Genomic DNA, 24,567 nt, shown 5'->3' with positions numbered 1-24,567 from the left:
CGATATGATAACAAAATATAAATATATTGCCTCTGTCGTGTCTGTCATATGCCAATATATGTATATGCACGAGTTTTTGTCATGTAGAAAAAGGATACTTCAAGTTACACAATTTATTCTTAAATTAAAAAAATATCGAAGAATCTTTGCCTGCTAAAGATGAGGAAAGAATTAAAATTTAAACAGAAATGACGTTCTTATAGAAAACAGTACTATAAATAAATATTAGCTGAACCTTATGAAACGTTGAGGAATTCGTAAGGAAATCTAGAGTTCAATAATTTTTAATATCAAACTAAAAAAATGTTACAAAATCACATTTTTCTCACACAATAAAATAAAAAAATTAAAAAAATAACGAAGATTATTCAGTAAGTGATTTGTTGGTTCGGAAAATTAGTGTATTTTTGTATAAATTAAATAAAATTGTACGATACAGAACACAAAGTACACTGTTAATCTACGAGTTCAAAAAAAATGCACGGAAACGCAAATATATTTAGCTTGATCGAAGATCTTTTATTAGGAAATTATTCTTTACAAATTATTATAATTGAAATTGCATTTATTCCTCGGGATCTGAAGCAATAATAAATACGAATTTTTTTTTAAACCAGGATTTGAACTTCACACAACATTTTTGAATACATTATACATCTTTTCTTATATTCTTATTATAATTATAATAATATTTCAGTATTTTGGCACGTTCCATATAAATCACAGATCCAGAATTAAAAGGAGGATACATAGCTATATAATTTAATTACCTTTAAAGTAAAAAGAGAGTATTGAATTAAAGCCATTTTACATGCTTTAAGTATCATCTTATGCATTTATTATCGCAAAACGGACAAGTATAAAAATGGTTTCGTCTGAGACAGATACGTCATTATTAATCAATTAATTTAAATATTAATTTCATCTATAGATCATTTCTTTTGCTTGTAAGGATTGTTAATCTTAACTTCTATTATCGCAATTTTAATTTTATAGTTAAATAACGTCGTCATATATATATTGAGCAAAACAATGTTCGATCTGCCTCTGACACAATTCATGGACGTATAAATACAAGTATTAAGTTAAGGTTTTTTTAAGTGCTCTAAATATCGTACTAGAAATATTAAAATCATCTCGATCATCTACTTACTCTTATCGCAATATCTAATAAATGCTCAAGAAATGTTTACAAATGAAAATGTCTATTCTTAAAATTAAATTAGTTTCAATTTCAAGAACAGCGAATCTCGACGATCATGATTCTCAAGAATGCGTACAAATTTATAACTCGTGATTATAAATTTGAACGTATTATTTATATAGATAATGTCATGGTATATCTTTCTAACTCTATAACATCCCTCGTCATAAAAAAAAAACTAGGCACTAACTGCGTCACATTCGCATCGGTCACGTTTACTCGTGGAGTATTAAAACTTGAATAACGAGTATTATGTCGCTCTTGCAGCCGAGGAGATTCCTTCGGTAGGTTCCCCCGTCTGTACGTTTCGTTGTATCACAATGTTTAATTGAAGATCAGCATGTCCCTGGTGTCGGCCGAGGCTGACGCTTGGCTCGAGGCCGAACTCTTCGATCCTATTTCACCGTAGGTCCCGGAAGATGCGTTGCTGGATGCATGTGCGTCGGCATTCGCTGATCCGCCGTTGGAATTCGCTACAGCATCGGAGGTGGCTTTGGATGAACCACCGGACGCGATCGCGTTAGAAGACGCCTGTGCGTTGGCGTTCGAGCCTGCGGGATGGAATAGCGAATCATTTAATTACGATCAGTCCCGATGCCACAGCCTCCGCCATGGACGACGCTGACGCCTCGGCCTCGGGGCTTAGGCCTGTGGAAAAGTGAACACGAAAAGCTCTATTACGAGTGACATGGGAACACAAACACAGATGGTTAAAAAGCTTCCGAACGGGTCCTCCACCTAGAGTGTTGAGTGGATCTTTTCGTATCCATGTATGTTTAAGGTCGTGATCGACGAATGTCGACGAAGTTGCTGGAAATTCACGGCGATGACGTGATATCTGATGATGATCCGGTAACGTGCAACTCGAAGGCTGATTTGTGAAGTTAGAGGACGACTCGTTTTCGAGAGCTTAATCGTTAATCGATGATAAACATGGCTTAAGATAATTTTTCATCTCTTGTATAATGCGGGATAAATAATGCGCTGGAAATTTTAAGGAGAGGCGCACTATTTGATCGATGGTCATTTGAATGATGGATATTTTGCATATAATAAGATGTTATGTGACCGACAATGTCAACAAGGTGTTACATAATGTAATAATAATCATTAGGAAAAGTCGTGTCCGATTCTAATGAAATAATGACCATTTAGCTGTCAATTTTTAAAATTACATGCGTATGACTTCAACAATCGGAATTTTGATTTACTTGCATGCATAAATTTTGAAAATGACTATTTATCGCAGACGATTACGCAATAAAATACGCAAATTTATACGTAAAATATAAATGTACCTCCTCCGCCGTATTCACCTTGGCCACCAAATCCTCCACCATGTCCAGAGCCTGGTCCTTTAACGGCATCTCCGTATCCGCCAAGGACATTACTTGAACTTCCAGCATTGGCATTAGCGTTGGCATTAGCATTAGCACCAGAAGAGCCTCCTTGTCCATATCCACCGCTGCCTTGGCTACCGAATCCTCCGTGACCCCCGTGACCTCCGAGGACATTTCCGTTACTTCCGCCAGTGGTTCCAGCATTAGCATTAGCATTAGCATTGGCACCAGAAGAGCCTCCACCGAGGTTCAATCCAGAAGAGCCACCTTGTCCATATCCACTGCTGCCTTGGCTATCGAATCCTCCGTGACCTCCGTGACCCCCAAGAACACTTCCCTGGCTGCCAGATCCTCCGAGAACAATTCCGGTACCTCCGCCAGTAGTTCCAGCATTAGCATTGGAATTAGCATTAGTACCAGAAGAGCCTCCACCGAGGTTCAATCCAGAAGAGCCACCTTGTCCATATCCACCGCTGCCTTGGCTACCAAATCCTCCGTGACCTCCGTGACCTCCGAGGACATTTCCCGGACTGCCAGATCCTCCGAGAACAATTCCGTTACTTCCGCCAGTGGTTCCAGCATTAGCATTAGCATTAGCATTCGAACCAGAAGAACCACTGCCATATCCACCGAGATTCAATCCAGAAGAGCCTTGTTCATATCCACCGCTGCCTTGGCTACCTCCGAATCCTCCGTGACCTCCAGATCCTCCGAGAACAGTTCCGTGACTACCAGATCCTCCGAGAACGTGTCCGTTGGATCCTCCGAGAACGGTTCCATGACCGCCGGATCCTCCGAGGACAATTCCGTTACTTCCGCCAGTGGTTCCAGCGTTGGCATTAGCATTAGCACCGGCTAACCCTCCAGCTTGTCCTTCGAATCCACCAAAGCTCGGACCACCTGATCCTTGACCTTCGTAACCACCAAGAACGGTCGAGCCAGAAGACCCACCGCCGTAACCGCCCGATCCAGATATCGGTCCCGTTTTGATCGGTCCAGTTTTGATCGGTCCACCAAATCCTCCTCCAATATTACCAGCATTGGCATTAGCGTTAGCGTTAGCTTCTGAACCGTGCGAGCCCGGATGCCCGGATGGAAATTGACCGGGATACGTTGTAGAAATGTCCTTGGGCTTCTCGCCCAAAACAATACCACCTGAACCACCTGGTTGATAATTTATTCCTCCTGCTCCTCCCGCGTTGCCGTGAGATGCGCCGCCATTGAGGAACGGATTATTTGCACCTATCGTTTCGTGTCCGGTAGCACCGGCACCAGCATTTGCATTGGCATGTGCGTTAGCAGTGGCATCACCACCGGCACCGGAATGTCCACCGTTTAAAAACGGATTGTTCCCGCCGATTGGACTTGATGGAACTGCCGGGTAATTGCTACCTTGTTGATATCCTCCTTGTTGATAATTTCCATGGCCTCCTAGGACACCGCCGTTACTGCCTGCACCTGCTTGAGCGTTGGCGTTAGCGTTGGCATTTGATCCGCCGCCGCCTGATAAGAAGGGATTGCCATCATGGCCATAAGATCCTTGTTGTCCAGGATATGTTCCTCGAACGCCACCATTTCCGTAACCATCAGCTGTAAGAAAAAAAATAGATACTTAAATTTTTTCTTTTATTTTATAATTATATATAATTAATATTATTATAGGTATATAATTCTATATATAAAATGTAATATTATATAAATATATATATATAAATAAAAATATGCTAAGACATACATACATATATGAAAATAAATTTAGTATGTGGTACGAAAGTCACAAAATTCATGCTCTCAGTCTTACAATTAGTCACGTATATAACGTCAGATATATATAATATTATATATAAATAAAGACATACATATATAAAAATTAATTTAGCATGTGGTACGAAAGTCACGAAATTCATGCTCTCAGTCTTAATCGTATGTCAGATTCTTCGTTAGTCGCTTTTTTTTTATTTAGATGTGAATTACAATGAAAAAAGAAACACTGAAGATGAACACTAAAGAAACACTGAAGATGAACACTGAAGAAACACTGAAGATTATTAATAAGATTCTTACTTGTTGTCATTGTAACATGAACAATGTACTGTTAAAAAATCTTATTTATGAAACATAAAATAAAGTTTTCAATCTTCGATTAAATTATAATATAAATGCAGGAAAATATCTGTTGATTTACATATCCTTGAATGTGATTTCTGTCCGTTGTAAAACTTGTGCATGTTTCGACGAGAAGAAAAATAAATAGAACGATTAAACACGTTAATCACACAAAAAGTTGCAGAGGAATAGAACATTCAGAAATTCTGGTCCATTGTGATCCAAAGTTCCAGTTGTCATCCGGCGTCATTTGTACACATAGAATAACAGATATACATAAAAGATCACGACAACGAGTCAATTAGATATAATTATGAGCCTCTTCGTCATCGGAAAGAATTACATAAAGACAGTGTAGAAAATTTGCCACCGATTAATGCATAATCCCAGTCGATGATCACATGACGACTTTCGATCATGTGCTCAAACATGAAGTATCACCTTGACTAGGCGCTGATTCCTCGATGACGATAATCTCCACGGGCTGTTGTTTCGGTCTACCCCCGTAATGCGGCCGACGATGATGATGATAATGATGAGGCGGAGGACCTGGACGTTGATACGGCGGATACTGCACTCCTGGTGTTTCCTCGACAATAACAATCGGTATCACGGTATCTCCTTTTCCTGGACGAATTGGTCGGGGAGGCTGATAGGGCGTTGGATGTATCGGAGAAATTGGCTGAGAGATTGGTAACGTGTTCACCGGAATGACTTCTATCTGGTCTATCCCTCTGCCAGGATAATTTCCCACATTTACGCCACCGGTACCAGCGACATTCGCGTGTGTGTTGGCACTAGCGTCGCCGATGACCTTGGGTCCGGAAGGTACTGGATAGTAAGAGCCACCCGGATAAGCTCCGTTAGCGACAACGTTGGCATTCGCATTAGCGTTAGCGTTAGCGTTAGCGTTAGACTGAGAGCCGTGACTTCCGTAATCCGGTCGATTGACTTGAATAGGAACCTGACTGACGCCGGGACGGTAATAATTGTTCACGCCATTATTATTATAACCCCCTGGGATTCCCGAAGAACCGCCATAACCACCTACGTTAAAAGCGTATCGCTTATTAACATATTAATGATATTGATTAAACAATAATGAGAGATATATAAAAATATATTTAAATATCTCTGAAAAAACAAGTAATAAAAAAGATTGTTTTAGAGAATAAAATAATAAATAAATAATTATTAATCATTATTTAAAATAATTAAATAATTATAACGACATGGAACCTACCTTGTGCGTTGGCGTTAGCGGAAGCTTGTGCATTGGAACTGCCATATCCTCCGTATCCGTTAGCTTGAGCATCCGCTTTTGCTGAAGCCGAAGCCGAACCATCGCCGCCGTTCGCCGACGCCGATGCTGAAGATGAGGAAAATCCACCTCCGAATCCAACCGGTCCGATATTTAAACCTCCTCCTAGTGACTGGGCGTTAGCTGTAGCCTGGCTACTTGCACCCTTAGGCTTGAAAATTCCCAACGGGTCTAGCAAACTACCGACATGACCGCTAACCAAATCCCGTATCACACCTTTGCACAAACAAATAAATTACCATAAGATTTTTGAATATACTATATTGAATAACAATGTGATATAAAAATTGCTCCATAATTTTTTTTAATGTATAAATGTATAAATGTTTACTAAACGAACTTAGAAGTATTTAGAATTAAATTTAAAATTAAAATTTATACGAAGAAACTGATGATTAACTCGACCTTTAGAATTTCACGCGAGCAAAAATTATTTTCATACGACACGATGATCTCGAATCGAATATTAAGCTATCATTAAACAAATGTGATATAAAAATTGCCTCAAGTTGCTTCATAATTTTTTAAATGTATAAATATATAAATGTTTGCTAAACAAACTTAAAATATTTAAAATTAAATTTAAAATTAAAATTTATACGAAGAAACTGATGGTTGACTCGACCTTTAGAATTTCGCGCGAGCAAAAATTATTTTGATACGACACGATGAGCTTGAATCGAATATTAAGCTATCATTGTATAAATGTGATATAAAAATTGTTTCAAGTTGTTCCATAATTTTTTTTATGTATAAATATATAAATGTTTGCTAAACAAACTTAGAAGTATTTAAAATTAAATTAATACGAAATTAAATTTAAAATTAAAATTTATACGAACAAACTGATGGTTGACTCGACCTTTAAAATTTCGCGCGAGCAAAAACTATTTTGATACGACACGATGATCTCGAATCGAATATTAAGCTATCATTGTACAAATATTTGGGGAAAAGCCTGACAATAACATCCAAGTTCATTGCGAAGGAAAAAGGATTTCTCTTTAGTGAAAAACTCACCAGGTCTTGCGGAAGAATTCTTTACCAATAACAGCACCACCACGGGCACCAAACACTCGTGCAATCTCATGACGATTCACACTTTCGCAATATTATAAACTGATTATTTGCCTATCTCTCACGCACAATATCTCGTCTTGTTTTGCTTATTTCGCCGATATCTCGATGGTCGAAGAGTCAAGAGCGACTGAAGCTCTCTCACGAAGACAACATCTTATATACGATACACGCATGGATTTTACGTCGGACAATAATTGTTCCTCTTTCCCTCTCATCGCGTTTGCCGCCTCTGCGCGTTTCCGTTTAGAATATTTTACAATTATTTTTTTTCAATATCAATCCGGAAAATGGATCGCCTTTTGGAAACGACACTTGTTCCGCATTAAAAATTCTAATGTAATTTTAACTGTTAAATAATTACTACGACAGCGATAAAAACGAGAAGAACTGGTTGATGACAAGAGTTTCGCCGTTCAAATCATCGCGCATGGAATCGACTATCAAGGTCCGCTTATATTTCGACGAAGCGTTTATACATTTTCGAATCCTGGGATATTCCTTGTCATTCTATTGGAAAATAATTGGTGGTTTAAGTAACAATATTATATCATTCATACGGGATTTTTAGTTGATTTTTGATGGGAATTTTTTATAGAAACAATCCAGCAAAAAGTAATTTTTATTAATTATTTTTATGAATTATTTCATATTAGAAAGAAGTTGTAAATAAAAGGAATTCTTAAAAAAATTTAAAAGAGAAAAAAAGCCGTAGAAGTATACAGAATAATTACGAGAGAGCTTGTTTTGTTTTTTAATTATTAAACTATCTAAAAGAATCTTGATAAAAAATATTTATAAATAACATTTTTTATGTTATTAAAATATTAATTGTTATAATATTATTAGCGCGCTTGTTATAATCATTAACATTTTCATTACAATTATTGTTGCACGTACAATAATATATACATATATTGTACAGCTGTATTATTTAATAAATCATGAAATAAAGATTCTATATTTGTCCGGATTCATGCATATTTTATGTAAAAAAAATAGCATTTATCCGGCAGAAATTTACATTAACCGAGAATATTATTTCTGGTATATTATTCTCAGTTTTTGCATAAGCACAATAAATTTAATGCAAGAAAAATATTAATTCCCAAATAGTCTTAGCAATGTAGTAACATCATTTGCAATTTAAGCAGCCAAGACGATAAATCCCATATGCATGCGTATGGATTTCACTGAATTCTGTCTCCTTTTTATATTGGTGATAATTAATCGTAGATAGATGACTAAAGATCTTATTACAAATTTAAACGATATTTGAAATCACGTAGAAAAAAATGTTCAAGTTTTTATATATTATCTTATAGAAATGATCATTGTCTTATTAATTATGCAAAAAAATTAATGAAAATTATTCTAGTGTAAGCAATTTAGCCAAAAGTTTTGTATACAGTACATATTTTCAATTTACAAGCGTTTTAAACACAATATACTTTATTTGAAATTATTTTAATTAGATATAACGTCTCTTGTGCACGAATCGTTATATTTAATTAATTTTTCTGCAAAAAATATTTCAAGATTGCAACATATGAGAATTACAAAAATTTGTTTTTTAAATACGAACATGCAATCACCAAACATTACGAGAAAAAAAAATTCTTTTTCTCTTCTATAAAATTAGCATAAATGACCACAGCCAATTGACGTAGATACGTATCTACAGAAGCGCCATCCTTTGCATTTTTTATACGCGCGTGCATTTTAAAAGAAATTGTAACTAGTGTGCAGAAGGAGTGATGTAAATAGGATGTGCAATCTTGACAAATTTGGCAATATATTATTTTATGTGTTTTTTTTTATATTGCTGGTTAAAAACGCCCGTAAAAAAGTTATGCTTAATAAATTTTTTAGATTAATTATACGAGGGACCCCAGTATAAAAAATCAATCAACATACATGGGGAAAACCAATGAACACATAAAAGTAGCGAACGAACGAGAGAAATAAAGTTAAACCAGCATCAGTTTCTCGAAGCACTCTTTCTTTTTTCGCTGTGACGTGCGAGTCTTGTTTGAGGATTTATATATTGGATCAAGGTAAGATTCAATATATAGATACAATAAAATATCGCCAAGAAGAAGTTCTCGGAGTTACCTTAATTTTTATATAATTAAAGTTTATCGAAATTCAATTAAAAATAAATATTTTGTCCTAATTGAATATGATAAATATATCTAAATATATATCAGAATATTTTATTATAATAATTGCATTTTAATTATTCTTTTCTTTAGCATTAAATTCGGCTGCTATATTTTTAATAACAGCTTATTCCAAGAAATTGTAAAAGCGCTTTGTGGAAGATATTTATGGACATTTTATGATTGACTATAAAGTTTTGTTGTTACTGTATCGTTTACATTCAGCCGATATCAGCCTAGTTAAAGTGAATTAATGATGTTTAACGGTCGATCAAGCAACACTAACCAAAAGTCAATTTAACTGAAGACAAGGCTATTTTCTAGATATTATCCTCAAGCTTCTTGCGAAACCTGTATCGTTCCGGTTCTTCAAGGTCAGGTTCAATGACTGGTCTCCAGCTATCGACAAATTAACAGAACTATCTATAGAAGTCTGGTAACACGCAAAAATCATAAAATTTATAAAAGTTTATGATTTGCAACATCGCTAACCAGTACATCCGGTTACACTTGTAATGTATTTATTCACATATATACATTCTTTATACATGTTACATACACATAAATATATATAACATGTATCTCTGTCATATATATATATTACATATATACTTATTATTATATATTTATATATTAATATTATATATAATATAAAAATATATATCTATAATCTATGTATATAATAAAAATTTTAATTAATTTAATTTAAAAAAAAAAAATAAACAGAACGCAATAAGCTATAATATAGAGAGCCTTTTTTAATGTTCTAAATTTGTTATAAGTCATTTTATTTTTAGATAATTAATTTTGGATTTTCCTCCTAGATATATGGAATCCCCTAATCGAGAAATCAGAGTAATTACTTGGAAGTAATTGAACGATCGAGAAACCGAGTTTGATTTCGCGTTCCAAGTACGTACGCAAATGTTCGGAAAATAAACAATTATCTTTGATGATAATACAGTTGGCCTTGTCACTAAACATAAACATGCACAGATATATACGATGTCCGATTTCGCGATAGTAGTTCGTTATTTCCGTTCGTGCGTCATCATAAAAAAACGGATGATAAACGCGAACGAGCTACTTAATTCTTAATCGAATTTATCATTATAATTAACGATTTTCTAATCATTAATTCAAGTTGTGCGATGATATGTCGACTGATCCACGAAGGATTCCTCGCGCATTTCAACAATCGGGGAATCCCTCATGACCAAAGCAAGCAAATCTTACAAACTTTTTAATCTCAGCTCCGTTTCTTTGACCTAATACTGGCATTATTAGAATATATTTCTATAAGATAAGAAAATATTTCTAAATCAAACATTGCATATTATAGATTTGCGTATTATATTTAAAATTAATTAGAATTATATACAAATTTCTTGATTATTTACAATATTTGAATTTCTTAAAGAATTTAATTTTTATAATAATACAACTTTTTTTAATTCTAAGTTTGACTATCAAAACACGAATTCTTACAAAAGACAAATATCGATAAATTCAAATCTAATCTTATTTAATTTTTTTTACTTTCTATTTCTGTCGTAATTTATCTATAGACACAATTTCATAAAATCTAATTTGTTTAATAACAGACCTTTTTATATGGATTACAATTCTAATAAATATATCAGTGACAACTTTTAAGAAAGATCAAATAATAAAGTCGAAAAGCTTTTAACAAGATACTTATTAAATATTTTCAAGATACTTATTAAATAACACCTTGATGTTAAGAAAGATATGTGAAAGAAAATGATTTGTTCACAAATGAATCAGATTGGATCAAGTTTGATAGATCAAGATAGAATGTCGTCGATGTAATGGAATAGAGTTATATGATGAATACAAATGCAAAACCCACGGGAAACCTTCGAGCGTTTCTAATGACTCACCTTCCGCGATATAATTCAACCTAGTGACAAAATTTGGCGTCGGCCAGGAAAACCCAACTGTTTGACTTGCGTGCTTTAACTGCGATATCACCGATGTGCAGTCTTTACTTACATATGACGGACGATGACGTAATCCGTGTATGTACATACCGTGGGCAGCGAAGGCCTATTAATCATTCATTATTTAGAATTGTATTATTACTAGCGTTGCGCTCGCATTTACATGATCTAAATTGTATTATAGTATATTTTAGCCAGAATATATTATAATTAAATTATAAGTTTATATATTTACATTATAACTATATAAATTATAATATATTGCTAAAATTCTTCAATTTATCATTATATAAATTTAATCATTTATATATAATATATTTACATTATTATATATAACTTACCTTTATTAAATATTAAATTTATATAAATTTTCTACTATAATTAATTTATATTTTTCTCTCTCTGATATGTTCAAGAATAATTTTGAATTTAAGTGATACGTGTAAGAAGATATACATATATAATTTAATCTTTATAAATTGTTTGCGTAAATTTCCTTCGATTATATCACAAACAAACGCATGTTGTCGAGGCTACAATTTCAACAATGACCGTAGCTAATTATATTAGTTATGATATAATTAGCTACGATATAATTCTACTTCGTTAATTAATCATGCTGTCATATAACGCGCGTCCTGTCATTCAGCGTATCTTACTATATTAATTTTTAGTATATTATAACATTTTATTATGACTCGTTTAAATTGTAAGGATTAGTTTGCCTTTACTTCGCATCGATTAAAACATACATATACAACATGCTTGACTAGTACAGAAATCACTGATATAGCAAACAATGTCGAGGTCGAAGGCAATCTTCATTTTTTGATATTATTGTTTATTACTTCCTTCTAGTCTTCTTGTTTTTACGTTTTCCATGATATTACATCATGAAAGTACGAAGCTCGTTTAATACTTATTTGATGATTTGATCATTCGCTATCTCTACAATATTATCATATACATGCATTCCGCATATTTTACAATCGTCTGGTTGATGTATCCGACATTGATTAATGAAAACGCTGAAATTTAATTTTAACTAGTATATACCTTGGTAATAATAATATGCACGTCAAATAATCAATATACGAACGATTAATAAATCCGGATTATTTTTTCTCAAATATTTTATTTTTAGATTGAACAAGTATACACATATAGACGCATCGTCGAAATTCGGTCTCGATTAAAAAACATTATATCAACTATTTAAACAAGTAAAACATTCTATAGCAAATTCGAGACTATTGACTTTTATATCGACTCTTTATTGCACAATTAAAAAGTCAACGTAAAATCACGTAATATAATCATTGAGAATCGAAAATTATACAAAAATATACGCAAAGGTCTTTCGTCATTAAAACTTAATTATTGCACATCTACTAATACTGGAACTAATTCTTTCGCGAATAAATCGTATAAAAAATCATACATCTCTCAAAAAATTAATAAATGCATAAATTACAGATTTATGCATTTATAACATAAATTCATAAATTCATAAATGTTTCATTGACGGAAAAATGGTTGAATCACATATTCACATCCCACATTAAGATGCTCTGATATACGATAATAATTATTGTTCTATAATATTATTATTATATTAAGTAATAACATTATTATTGTCATCTTTTGTTTATTTGAAAATATAATATCTAATAGGAATATTCTTCTACGTAAAGCGATCCTATCATTCGAAAATAGTTGCCTAATATACATCGAATATACAGATAATCGCTACGTAGCGTAATCGCAATTCTTGATTAACACATTGCGAAAAATTGACTCTTGCAGCCTTTGCAGCTTGTCGACACATTTATACAACACGATGTCGATAACAGCCGATAAGAAGTAATCACTCGTGTACTGAGAAATAATTATACACACTCGAATTGGCGTCAATTATTTAAACTCTGTATGTGTGTATGTGTATGTATGTGTATGTATGTGTGAGAACAACATATATATATGCATATATTTCTATATCGTAGCGAATAATTACAGAAGACATATCCTAGTAGCATTACACATTCTCTTTCACGTCAATGCCCGTGTTTTCATCATCGATGACGTAAAAATTAGAAAATATCATGTGTGAGATACTTTTAATAAAAAATAAAAAATATATTTTTAAATATAAATGTAAATTTTATATAAGCTTTTAAAATATAAAATCTTCCTACAATAGAAATTAAAGAACAAGGAAATTTGTTTAAGAGATAATATATGTAATATCTATATACATTGTGTGTGACATATGTATTAATATTTTAATTGATTTTTCAAAGTTTCTCTCACAGTGGACGCTTGCGAAATAGAAAATGCTTCTAAGACGGATATAATATTTTATATCTGTGAGGAATCTCTAAAACGCGTCGAGAAACACATTTAGAAAGATATGTTTAACGCATTATATTTACGTGCGCGACTTATTACGAAGAATAATCCACGAGATAACATCTGTATTTCCCGATTCAATCGTTATCCGCGTGTATTTTATGCGCCATTGTAGACGAACAAATTGTTATTAAATTATTATTGTGCGATTAAATGGAAGAATAATAAGCGCCGCTATATCGAGATGATATATCGATTGTCAATATCTAACTGACGAGAAAATCACTGATTTTCCATTATTTAAAGTAAATATTAATTTTAATGTAAAATTGTTCATCTTCTAGAAAATGAAAAAATATGGAAATATTAAAGAAAAGAATTCTCCTCTGATAAAGTCGATTTCATACAATTTGTGTTTTAAAGTATAAGTAATATCTTTTTTTCGATTTTAAATGTACTTTGCTATCCCGCAGTGTAATATGCATCATTATTGAACAAGTCGATTCGTAAATTTATTCCCAAAATAGTTACCCTCTTTGTTTTTAAGGCAGACCTTGTATTAAAAGACAAGAGAATTTATTCTCGTCTGTATATGTGTGTGTGTATTACATGTATTTTCTAATATTATAAACAACATAATTGGAAAACTTGTTAAAAAAAGGTTTACCTAAAACACTTTCTTATTTCGTCTAATCTATTCAGAAAACAATCGTGAAAGAATATTCTTTCAAACTTAAAGACAACACTTTATTTTTCTTTTATTGATTTGATATGTAATTTGGAATTTTTTTATTATATTAAACAGAGTGAATTATGAAATATCAAAGTGTATTCCAAATGGAGAAAAATCATAGACATCGGCAATAGAATGCGATGTAAATAAAACAAAATATATAAAAATTAATAAATCAATGAAGCAAACTCTCTTTACCATTAAGATCTTTTAATGCTAAATTAATTAAATAAAAGACACACATGCGTACGTAATATCAATCACAGTTTCTATTAATCTGAGTGTGCTACCGAGACTATATCGAGTATAATAAATGAAACGAGGTCATATACTCTGACAGATCTTGAAAATAATAGATGAAATTATTGCTCCCCGTTATTGTATTTTTAAAGATAATGTAAACTGTCATATAAAAATATCATATTAAATTTCGCACACATTGAATAAAAAAATGCGTGCAATCGGCAAATAATGATATTCAAATCTATGCTATATGCTGTTTAAATAAAATTTAAAAAAATTAAAATAAAAATATATTTACACTGAAAATGTGTTTTTTCGATAGCTTTCACACAATCCTTTATTCCGGCCCTCATCCTCAAGTTTCGCGCAAATTCGTCGTTCATTATTATTTACGGTAATGGCGATTGCACCGCCGTTTCTTGCGTTTTAGAATCGTTATCGTCATCGATCTCGTTCTGTTTGTTCTCTAGTTCGGTTTTATGAGCGAGAGCATAGTTATTCAAATATTCTACTACCTGCATATGCCCGAAAGTCTCGGCTTCGTCGACTGGTCGTTTGCCCCATCTAAAAATATGATGTACGTATATGTTTCTAAATGTAGATTTTGAATTTAAAAGATGAGAGCTTTGCCAAAGCGAGAGTCGTGCAGTTCTTACTTTTATTAGATGCTGCAGTCATTTATTTAAAAATATATACACACACGCATAAAGTTAAAAAGATATACTATAAAAAATTATATAAGACATATAAGATTATATAAATATATAAATATACAATATATAAGAAATATATAATATGTAAAAAATATGTAAATATATATAAATTAATTTTCTGAGTTAAATAAAAGACAATGTCAAATATTTCAAAAATCATGAGCAATAAAAAAGAAGCACACGTAGGAAAGATTAAAATTCAAATTTGAAAAATATTGACTTGAAATGTGTTAAATAAATAAATTCAGTGACACAATATTCATATACAAAGCAAAATTCATAAATAAAAAAGCAGTGTAACTCAGATACTGAGTTATTATACTATATATATACTAAAAATAGTATATATATATATATATACTAAATATTATGCGATTGAAAACGATCGCGCTGGACCAATCATTCGTAATAATCATGTTGTGTTATGTATACCGGCACAGAAAATTGTGAAAACAACCGTTGTGACAGACACTTGATCTTGAAGCAAGTCTCATGACGCTTACCTGTCCTTGGGATTATGTGGGACTCCGCACTGCTCGAGCAGAAACTCGACGCCATCCAGATGACCTTCGCTGGCGGCCAAGTGCAACGCGGTTCTGCCATCGTAGTCCGACAGAGTCATGTCCATCCCGCTCAATCGATGCCTGAAATTACGAGGATTTGAATAAATATATTTATAATATATAATTATAATTACTAAATTATAATATTTTTTTCAAGTAACTCTTTCTACTCAAAGTTGTCTTTCTCTCGCGCAAGATGTTTTCCTACAATTTTAGTAGACTGCTTTTTAAATCAAAAGCAAGTATAATAAATTTTTATATTAAATAAATAAAGAAATAAATAAAATAAAAAATCATTTTTTAATCCTGTAGACAATATTGTTAACAAAAATACGAAATATTGTCTCGATATGTTTCGCGTTGGAGTTTCTGCACACAAATTCTGTCAAATATAAAAGCATTGTGTAATGGAAAAAATCAAACAACCACGCATTTCCGCGCGCGTGTGCGTTTGTCTTTATTAAACAGGTTCTTAAAAGAGTATGTCACCTTCTCATCGCTGTGACATCACCACTGGCAGCGCTGAACAGAAGATTAACGATCGAGAGGCCTTTCGTCTCATACTTGTGTCGTCTAGGATCCTTTTTGTTCGTCGCATGCTTCAAGTTATCATATCTACAATTACACAATAAACAATTTAGGATAATTAATATGAGATAGATCGATGACGAAGAATAGTCAGAGTTCAAATTTCGATCATGCGTCGTCTACGATTCATGATGCAGACTAAAAAAAGCTGACAATGAGACAAATATTCAAAAGATATTCCATGATAATTAAAATATCAGAAATACATTCTTGAAAAATTATATCAAGTATTTAATAAAACATTATTTTAGTAAGGCTTGAGATATTTTCCTAATTCCTTTTTATCTTCTTATATCGTTTTTCGGATTTAATTTTTAATTGACTAAATTTTGATTACCTGTGAAAATTAAATTCATGCACGAGCTCTTCGCAGAATTGCACACCACGACAGGAATTGCCAAGCGGATCCAAGGGTGGAGACCACATGCATATTCCCATGACATTTGGAATTACCACCAGAAGGCTTCCCGACACACCGGATTTCGCTGGTATGCCAACCTAGAGTAAATTATATTAATGTGTAACGTGTGTTCTTTATTGAATGATTAATACGTCTATAAAGTAGAGTGACAATAGTCATACACAAAGCAAATATAATACCTATTTATATTAAATAAATAAAATAAAACTAAAAATCAAATACAAATCAAATAAAAAAATAATGAAATAAATAAATAAAGTTATAATAAATACTGAAATATGTAATCGTTAATAAAACATTTATACGAGTCTTTTAATTTGTAAAAACGCTTTCAATCAGTGTGACGTAAATGGTATCCGATACCGGACGTAGTTTTATTTGAACTTACTTTGAATGCGAATTGCCCGCTATAGTCATACATGCCGCAGCTGTGCATAAGACTCAATACGTCACGAACGCTCTCCGGTTTTAAGACTTTTTCTTCGGTGATCGGACATATGCCGCCGTTTGCTAGTGTGGCTGCCGTCACCGACATCGCTTCGCAATTCGCTTCCATGGCGCAGCACTTGATAAGAAAAGTAAAATTTATTAAACTATATAAAATAAAAATAATAAAATTTATTAATACAATCTATAAAAGATAGGATATTAAATATACGCTGAAATGTCGCATATAAAAATTTAAAAGAGACTTGTATTTATTAAGTAAAAAGATTTCGATAATTTCGATAACTTTTATTTATTAAATAAATATAAAATACAAAAAAATTCACAATTTCTATTTTTAATAATCGAAAAAATATCTAATAGTAATATACTTTACTTAGATCGCTTTTGCGATTTTATATAAAAAAATAAATATTTACCTGGAAATAAAAGTCCATAATTTCGCGCAGATTCGATTTGTCTGGATAACAATTGTGTTCCCTCATGTAAAATCCTAAAGCATAATTTCTGTCAGCCGCTTCTCGCTCCGATAAGAAAACGGCATTGTTGAAGCCGAGATTCTCCTCACCGGCCAATCTTTTAAAATAATTCATCGTGAAATCGAATTTTTCTGCCAGGCCCATTTCCGGTTTGACTAATGTTTTTAAAAGCGAGCAAATCAGTATCGCACCGGCGTTTATCATGGGATTGTGTGGCTTCTCTAAAAAAGATATTAACAGAAATTAATCATGTAACTAAAACTCATAAAAAAATCAATATTTAAAGTATTTTTTTGCATTTGTGTGTTTGCAAAAATATATATATTATATTATCATATATTTTTAACTGATTAATTGTTTTCTATAATTCGTTAAATATCATACTCTATATTTTAATTGACCAATCAACCATATATTGTCAATTAATTAATTCAGATGGTATTAAGCAATACTTACTGTCATAATCGAGCACAAGCTCGTTAAAATTTCTACCGGATGGCTCTTGGCCAATGTATTGATGCACTACTTCCGGACCCAATCTGTCCAAGGCTATCGCATAGGTCAAAGGTTTGCTGCAACTTTGAAGGGTGAATGGAATCGAGGTGTCGCCGATACTGAATCGCTGACCGTCGATGGTGCACACAGATACGCCCCAATATTCCGGATTCATTCGGGCTAATTGCGGTATATAGGAAGCGACCTTGCCTTCGGTATTTGTTTTGCATTTCCAATAAAAATCCTCGATGTGCTTCGTGAAACCCGACCAGTCGGGAATTATGAACTGGTGCCTGAACGCCCGTGAGATCAGAACGATATTGGGATTTATAATCCTGGGAACAGAGAGGAACAACGTATTAAAAATATTTTTTGTCATAAACCAGATCTAAAAAAATATAATATATTATATTATTTGTAATTAAGAAAAATATGTATATATTCAAGAGAGTAAATTATATATCGAAATTTTAAAAATTATAATTCTCTATAAAGTTTATTTCATATTTTGCTTACTTAAAATGTATGTCATTTGTTTGAGATCGTAAACTCACCTCCTAAATTGTTCTCTATCTAGCTTTTGCGTTTCGTGAGATATACCTTCTTGACCTGCCTTTGCATGTTCCTTTTTGAGATTATCCGTAAGTTCTTGCAGACGAGGATCGTTCTTTCGCAAGCCGGTTATCCTTAAAGCCTTGAATGCAACGTAAAAGGTGTCAATTTCTTTTCTTTTTAAATTGTTTTGCAGACATATTAGAAAAATATATATATGAATTTTATTATACATACAGCTAGAAATCTTCCCACCGTTACAAGACCAGTCTCTTCGTTTTTAAACATGTCGAACAAAACATCTTCAGCGTTCGTTGCTTGATCTTGATCTCGAGTACTATAAAATATTAACATGATTATTAGTCATTATTGTTGCGGAAACAATAACAATATGACTAATATTTTTCACAAATGTATATTTTTCTATGTACTTTGATCATAAATAATGAGTACTATAATACATTATTGTTAAATATTCTAAATAATAAATTATTTTACGATTTAACAATCAATAAAATTAATATTAATATCTCATTTATCATTTGCAAGCCATTGTTTGTTGAACGTAAAATTCTCGCCATGCATTGTTCGAAGCAAATATATTATAGACAAAGTGATAAATTAGATTATTTCAAGAAACAATGAGTAGAAAAGTTAAATGTGACTTTAATGTAATTATTATCAATGATGTATTTATGATGTTATCAATGAAATAGCATTAAATGTTATGCCATTAATCATAATGAGCAATTTAAATCATACCCCATGCATTAATATAGCATATAGTACTCACTACATATAGTGGCTGTCATGAATAAAGCTGTATTCGCTGTAACGAGAAGCAAGACAAACGATTCTGCATTAGTGATGATAATAATAATTGTTAATGCAGCTGTTATACCTAAGAAAGCGCGCTAACATCCTGGTGAATCGATCGTTTTTCTTCTCTAACCAAATCGAACACGAAACTTTCGATTTGATCACATAATCTTCCGAGAGTTTAGCCAACTGAAGATTAGATTTCGTTTTGGAATCGCAATTGATCGCCTCGATGTAAGGCATATTGATTGTCGTGCTTTGAACTTCGTTAAGAGAGAATCAACACAATAATATTTATAATCAGAAGTATTAATTGAGGCTATTATATTAATTGTAGTGTGTTAAAGAAAATTTAATTTATTTTAATATACAATATTACTCTTTTTGTTTTCTCTGATATAAATTTATTATATCTATAATAAAATATTTATTAAATTCGCCTAATTTATTAAAGTCGAAATTATTCAAACACTTTTCTCACAATTTTGTACATATATTCGCAATAAATATTTTATATTACAACGCACTTCGATCACAAGATATAATTAGAAAGATTACTAGTTTGCATAATCCAGCAAATTATCAAAATATAATATATGATTAATGTGTAAAAAATCTAGAGAAGCAGATTGCTTCTTGCAAATTGCGTCTTGCAGATTGCTTGCAAGATCGTAATTTATCAGCTGCAGGAATACTGGGATTCTTATATCCGAAAACTTTTTCTTTTTCGCTCCCCCACGATGATGACAAAGTACATATCTTAAAATAGTATTGTCACTTATGTTTGATTAGTGCATGTGACATCTTGCGAGCGAAGAGCAACGTGCAATTTGCGTTCGATGACGAACAATCGTAACAAACAGAATCGTAACAAATAATTGCTTGATATATTAGAGTCAATTAGAGCTAGAATAGAGAAGCTCCATGTGGGGGAAAGAGGAATAAAGGTCAACCAATTGATAAGAAGAGTATTCATATGTTTGGACTTTTTAGATACACAAGTTTAACTAAAGCTATATAATAAATAAAACACAAATATATAATAAGAGAATAATAATTAAATTGTAATTATAAAAAAAACAAACTGAGAAAATGTTGAATATTTATCTTATAAAATCAGAAATCTGTATAACTTGTAAAATCATAAATTATTTAAAAGATAGATACTTCTTATTATTGTTTTTTATTTTATTATTATTATTATTATTATTATTTTTAGCAGAAATGCTTCTTAATATATAATCTTTTAATAACAATTAATATTTAATGTACGTTTTATACATATTGTCTAGCAAAGTTTTACATAATATTAAATTGTTTCTAAAAATAAAATAACGATATTAGAAATTCTTAAAAATAAAATCTTACCGAAAACATCTTAGCGGTAGTTCTTTGCAATCACTGATTGTGCCAACGTAATGATAACTGAATTCGAAATCCATTGCTCTGGTTTTTCAAATTTCAAATAAGAAGAAATGGCACCAATCACACAATCACTACAAGAAACCTAACATTTTTATGTTAAATCTTATATGTAGGTACATATAACATATTTTATGTACCTAACGATCTTGCAAGATCTATCAACTTCAGTATAATGACAGATAAAGTCGCGATGTAAGAGATCGCGCATTGTTGAATGCACTTAAATAATAATAGCCAATAATAATGCTTAATCTAACAATTGTCATGGGTCAATAGATCACAGTGGTTCTATATTGCATCGATAAATTTATTGCACGATAATCATTATGCCTACCCTACAGAAAATAAATTCTACGTGTATATCGTTTGTAACATATCAATTACTTTATTCACATTTAAATTACATTCTAGTATTATTACGTTACATTTTTCTTTTTACAGACAATCGCAATTAAATGCGTATCGAATATCGAAAAATAATTCGTACAAAGATTCATATTGCTTTTTAATAAAAGTTTTTTTATATACTTTTATTTAATTTCTCATGTGAAAATTAAATTAACAATGTAAATAAGAATTTCCTTACCGTGTCTGAGAATGTTCTAATTCCACTGCAGTTCCGAAAGCTGCATCCAGATATTTTGCATTTCCAAATCTCGTGGATGCTGGCACAGCAGCACGCCTCTGCGAAATCGCGAATATCGTTTGATGGCAATTAAAAGAAGAGACTATAAAAACTGCTTCCAATCGCGTAAATTAAACAGCGTTATGTTTGAACAAAATTATAGCCGCACAATTGACATCGTACTCATTTATTTCTTTACGCGGAGCGAGATTAAATTTAAAAATTACATGTATTTATTCGTGTGTTAAAATATAAGCGTGACTTTTATTTATGACCTAACTTCCTTTCTGTTATTAAAAAAAATCCGACACACAACAGCTGATGCTGATGAAAGCATTTTTTTGTGCTTGTACAGAGAGAGACTGCGCCGGTTGCCAGGCAGCTCTGTATTGATCTTTTGATGAATCAACGTCTAATATTCTAAGCGGAAGCCTGCCACGTGCACTCTAATTCGGAGATCACTCAGATTATAAACGCACACAAGAGCGTAATGAAAATTGAAAGCTCCTCCGATAAGAGGATGAGATTTGTGAAAAATTACTCTCGCCGTTTGTGCTTCGTTATGTAATCTCATTACTTGAGCGACCGGAAATGAGCTTACTGTTTTGTTGTAGGAATAGAAATGCTTCGTTGCGAAATAATAAAATTCAACATTTTTTTATAATTTTGATAAATCAATAAAATAAATTGTCAGTTTAAAAAGAGAAATAAATAATAAAGAAAAATCTCTCTTACTTTATAATAACATTTGTAACAATGAGTATACACACATACACATATACATATAAAACAGAGAACTATTTTTTATATACATATTTACAAATACTAATTTTGACGGATAAAATAAGTCATACAAAAAATATGATTACGTCTAAAATATGTATATTTTTTAAGATATGTATTTTTTTTAAATTATATTATGTCGAATATAATAAGTATATTATGTGGTATTAATATATTTCTCGAAGTATGATTGTAAAGTGAACAGTATTGTCATATATGTATAAATTATATTACTCCCGATAATTGTTAGATTTATACATCGTGCACGAGCTGTTAACTACAGTAGTCTAATTTAAGCATCTTGGCACAACAGACGCAATATGAGGTACGATGTATTTCTGCGTCACCAATATAGGCCATTGTCACTACCCACGTGGTTTTAATAGACAAGCTTTTAATCTCTTAAATGATTTTCTTTCAATGGTGTACATTTATATATAAATAATAATTTTTTTAATAAATGATAATTTAACAAATCAGTTATATGTTATGAATACATTAATATCGAATTTTGGAAAGATATACATATATTCCTCAATATTATTGCGCAATACAATTGGAAACGCCATATTTAACATCTCCTTTGCTAGGCGTTCGTATATGAATGTCATTAATTCTCCTAAATTTTATTTAATAATTCACTCTCCAATTTTTTCCGTCTTTTCTGCAATACGTTTTTACCTTGCTGGAAGAATGAAGTCTTCTGAATCCGTTCGCCCCAAGTCTCATGATCTTCAACATCCTCGCTCCCTGCATTACTACCCTTCAGTAGCAAAGCCTCCTTCTCCCTGATCACTTTGTATAATTTTTATTCCACAAAAAAAAACTCCTAAAAAAAAATTCGAATAAGTCGTAAAGTCATAAATAAGTCGTAAAAAAAAATCCTTAAACTCCTCTCCCCGATGACCCAAATTTTCTGATCAATGTCGCACTACACAAACGTACTATAAATGTCCGCTGTGATTCGCGCTTTGAATCGTGAAATATTCACTCGCATCCGCATTAATTCAACGTTTTGCACATACCAAGTTTCCGAATCCGGTCCTCGAAATCTCTCAATAAAATCTTGCGTCAACTGACAATGCCGAATTTATCGCTCGCGTAATTTTTTATTGTATCAACGACGATGGCGACGACGCGAAAGACGACCCTCGGCGTCCCGGTGATCAGCGTCTACTGCACCGAGGGTCGTGCGGACGCCCGTGGGGAAGGGAGGAAAAACCGGCCGGTGGAACATGCGCACAATTTAGGGATGGTGCGGAATATTCTCTATAGCTGATCTTGAATATGTCACGGGTTCATCGGATTGACGTAATTCGCGGATTATTTCGCGGAAGGAAAAACCGCGAAACCGCAGTAAATGTCATACGTGTTATTTATTTATATTTATTTACACAGTTGGAAAATTTGTGTTTTCTTGTTAAAAACGGTCCTCGTTAAAATTTTTGTGTTAAATATTTAACACATCCATGTGTTAAATTAACATATTGCTGTTGTGTTAATTAAACTCAAATGTTAAATTATTAAAATAACTGAAAAAAAGTGTAAAAATAACACAATGTGTATTTACTTTTAATTTTACACAATAAATATGTTTGGTATTATTAATGACAAGATTTATCTGTTAAAATTTACAGAAAAAAATGTTAATTTTACTTTATAATATAAGTGGGGATGATAAAATGTAAAATTAACAACTTTTTTAGTTAATTTTTACATTAAAACTATGTTAATTTAACACAAAATTTATTTTAAGTTTACTTGAAGTTTGCATTTATTTTATGTTAAAATATTAACACAGTATTCGCGTCATCGTTTAACATATCCGTATTATGTTAAATTAACACAAAAATTTCTGTGGACCGTTTGGGACATGTGATATTTGTTAAATTTAACACAAATTTTTCAACTGTGTATGAGACAATGTGTTATAAAATAAAAATAAAAAAATATGTAAAATAAGGTGTAAAAATTTAATATAAAATTTAAAAAAATAAATACAATGCGTATTTGTCCGTATATACGCATGTGTACGTGTAATGTGTGAAAACAAATTAAATATAATATAAAATAAAGGATAAATTATATATATATATATATGTAGGTTATTGGAATAATATATATAATAGATAAATAGTAATAAACATTTATCGTTTAT

General features: G+C 31.9%; 2 protein-coding genes and 1 long non-coding RNA gene across 15 annotated transcripts; all 3 read right to left on the bottom strand.

Annotated features, from left to right (window-relative positions):
• Positions 1-438: 438 nt before the first annotated feature.
• Positions 439-7,190, bottom strand: LOC145938204 (uncharacterized). 4 transcript variants are annotated; one of them, XM_083041665.1, is made up of 5 exons: positions 6,992-7,190; positions 5,894-6,187; positions 5,092-5,697; positions 2,503-4,134; positions 439-1,755 (listed from the first exon to the last, which is right to left on the bottom strand). In XM_083041665.1, exons 1-5 carry the CDS (start codon positions 7,059-7,061, stop codon positions 1,529-1,531), a joined length of 2,829 nt encoding a protein of 942 aa, XP_082897791.1. In that variant the 5' UTR covers positions 7,062-7,190; the 3' UTR covers positions 439-1,528. The 4 variants fall into 4 exon arrangements, with proteins under 4 accessions (XP_082897791.1, XP_082897792.1, XP_082897793.1 ...); XM_083041666.1 differs by having other exon boundaries at positions 2,521-4,134; XM_083041667.1 differs by having other exon boundaries at positions 1,713-1,852.
• Positions 7,191-8,572: 1,382 nt separating this feature from the next.
• Positions 8,573-11,388, bottom strand: LOC145938575 (uncharacterized). The gene is made up of 2 exons (XR_014425723.1): positions 11,115-11,388; positions 8,573-9,609 (listed from the first exon to the last, which is right to left on the bottom strand). It is a non-coding gene; the product is annotated as an uncharacterized LOC145938575 (long non-coding RNA).
• A 1,880-nt stretch (positions 11,389-13,268) lies between these two features.
• On the bottom strand, positions 13,269-23,594 carry Gls (glutaminase). 10 transcript variants are annotated; one of them, XM_083041849.1, is made up of 13 exons: positions 23,435-23,594; positions 23,091-23,238; positions 21,588-21,685; positions 19,551-19,586; positions 18,995-19,094; positions 18,760-18,899; positions 18,167-18,540; positions 17,651-17,931; positions 17,173-17,349; positions 16,701-16,861; positions 16,265-16,390; positions 15,716-15,856; positions 13,269-15,063 (listed from the first exon to the last, which is right to left on the bottom strand). In XM_083041849.1, exons 2-13 carry the CDS (start codon positions 23,163-23,165, stop codon positions 14,889-14,891), a joined length of 1,884 nt encoding a protein of 627 aa, XP_082897975.1. In that variant the 5' UTR covers positions 23,166-23,238; positions 23,435-23,594; the 3' UTR covers positions 13,269-14,888. The 10 variants fall into 10 exon arrangements, with proteins under 10 accessions (XP_082897975.1, XP_082897976.1, XP_082897974.1 ...); XM_083041850.1 differs by lacking the exons at positions 23,091-23,238; positions 23,435-23,594 and adding exons at positions 19,659-19,839; positions 20,945-21,336; XM_083041848.1 differs by having other exon boundaries at positions 23,091-23,594.
• Between the last annotated feature and the right edge of the window lie 973 nt (positions 23,595-24,567).

Source organism: Prenolepis imparis, unplaced genomic scaffold (assembly GCF_030444845.1).
Source record: "Prenolepis imparis isolate NDT839.2.m4 unplaced genomic scaffold, iyPreImpa1.0 SCAF_7, whole genome shotgun sequence".
NCBI classification, from domain to species: domain Eukaryota; kingdom Metazoa; phylum Arthropoda; class Insecta; order Hymenoptera; family Formicidae; genus Prenolepis; species Prenolepis imparis.
Note: the sequence above shows the minus strand (reverse complement) of the source record. Positions and strands in the feature narration are given on the sequence as shown.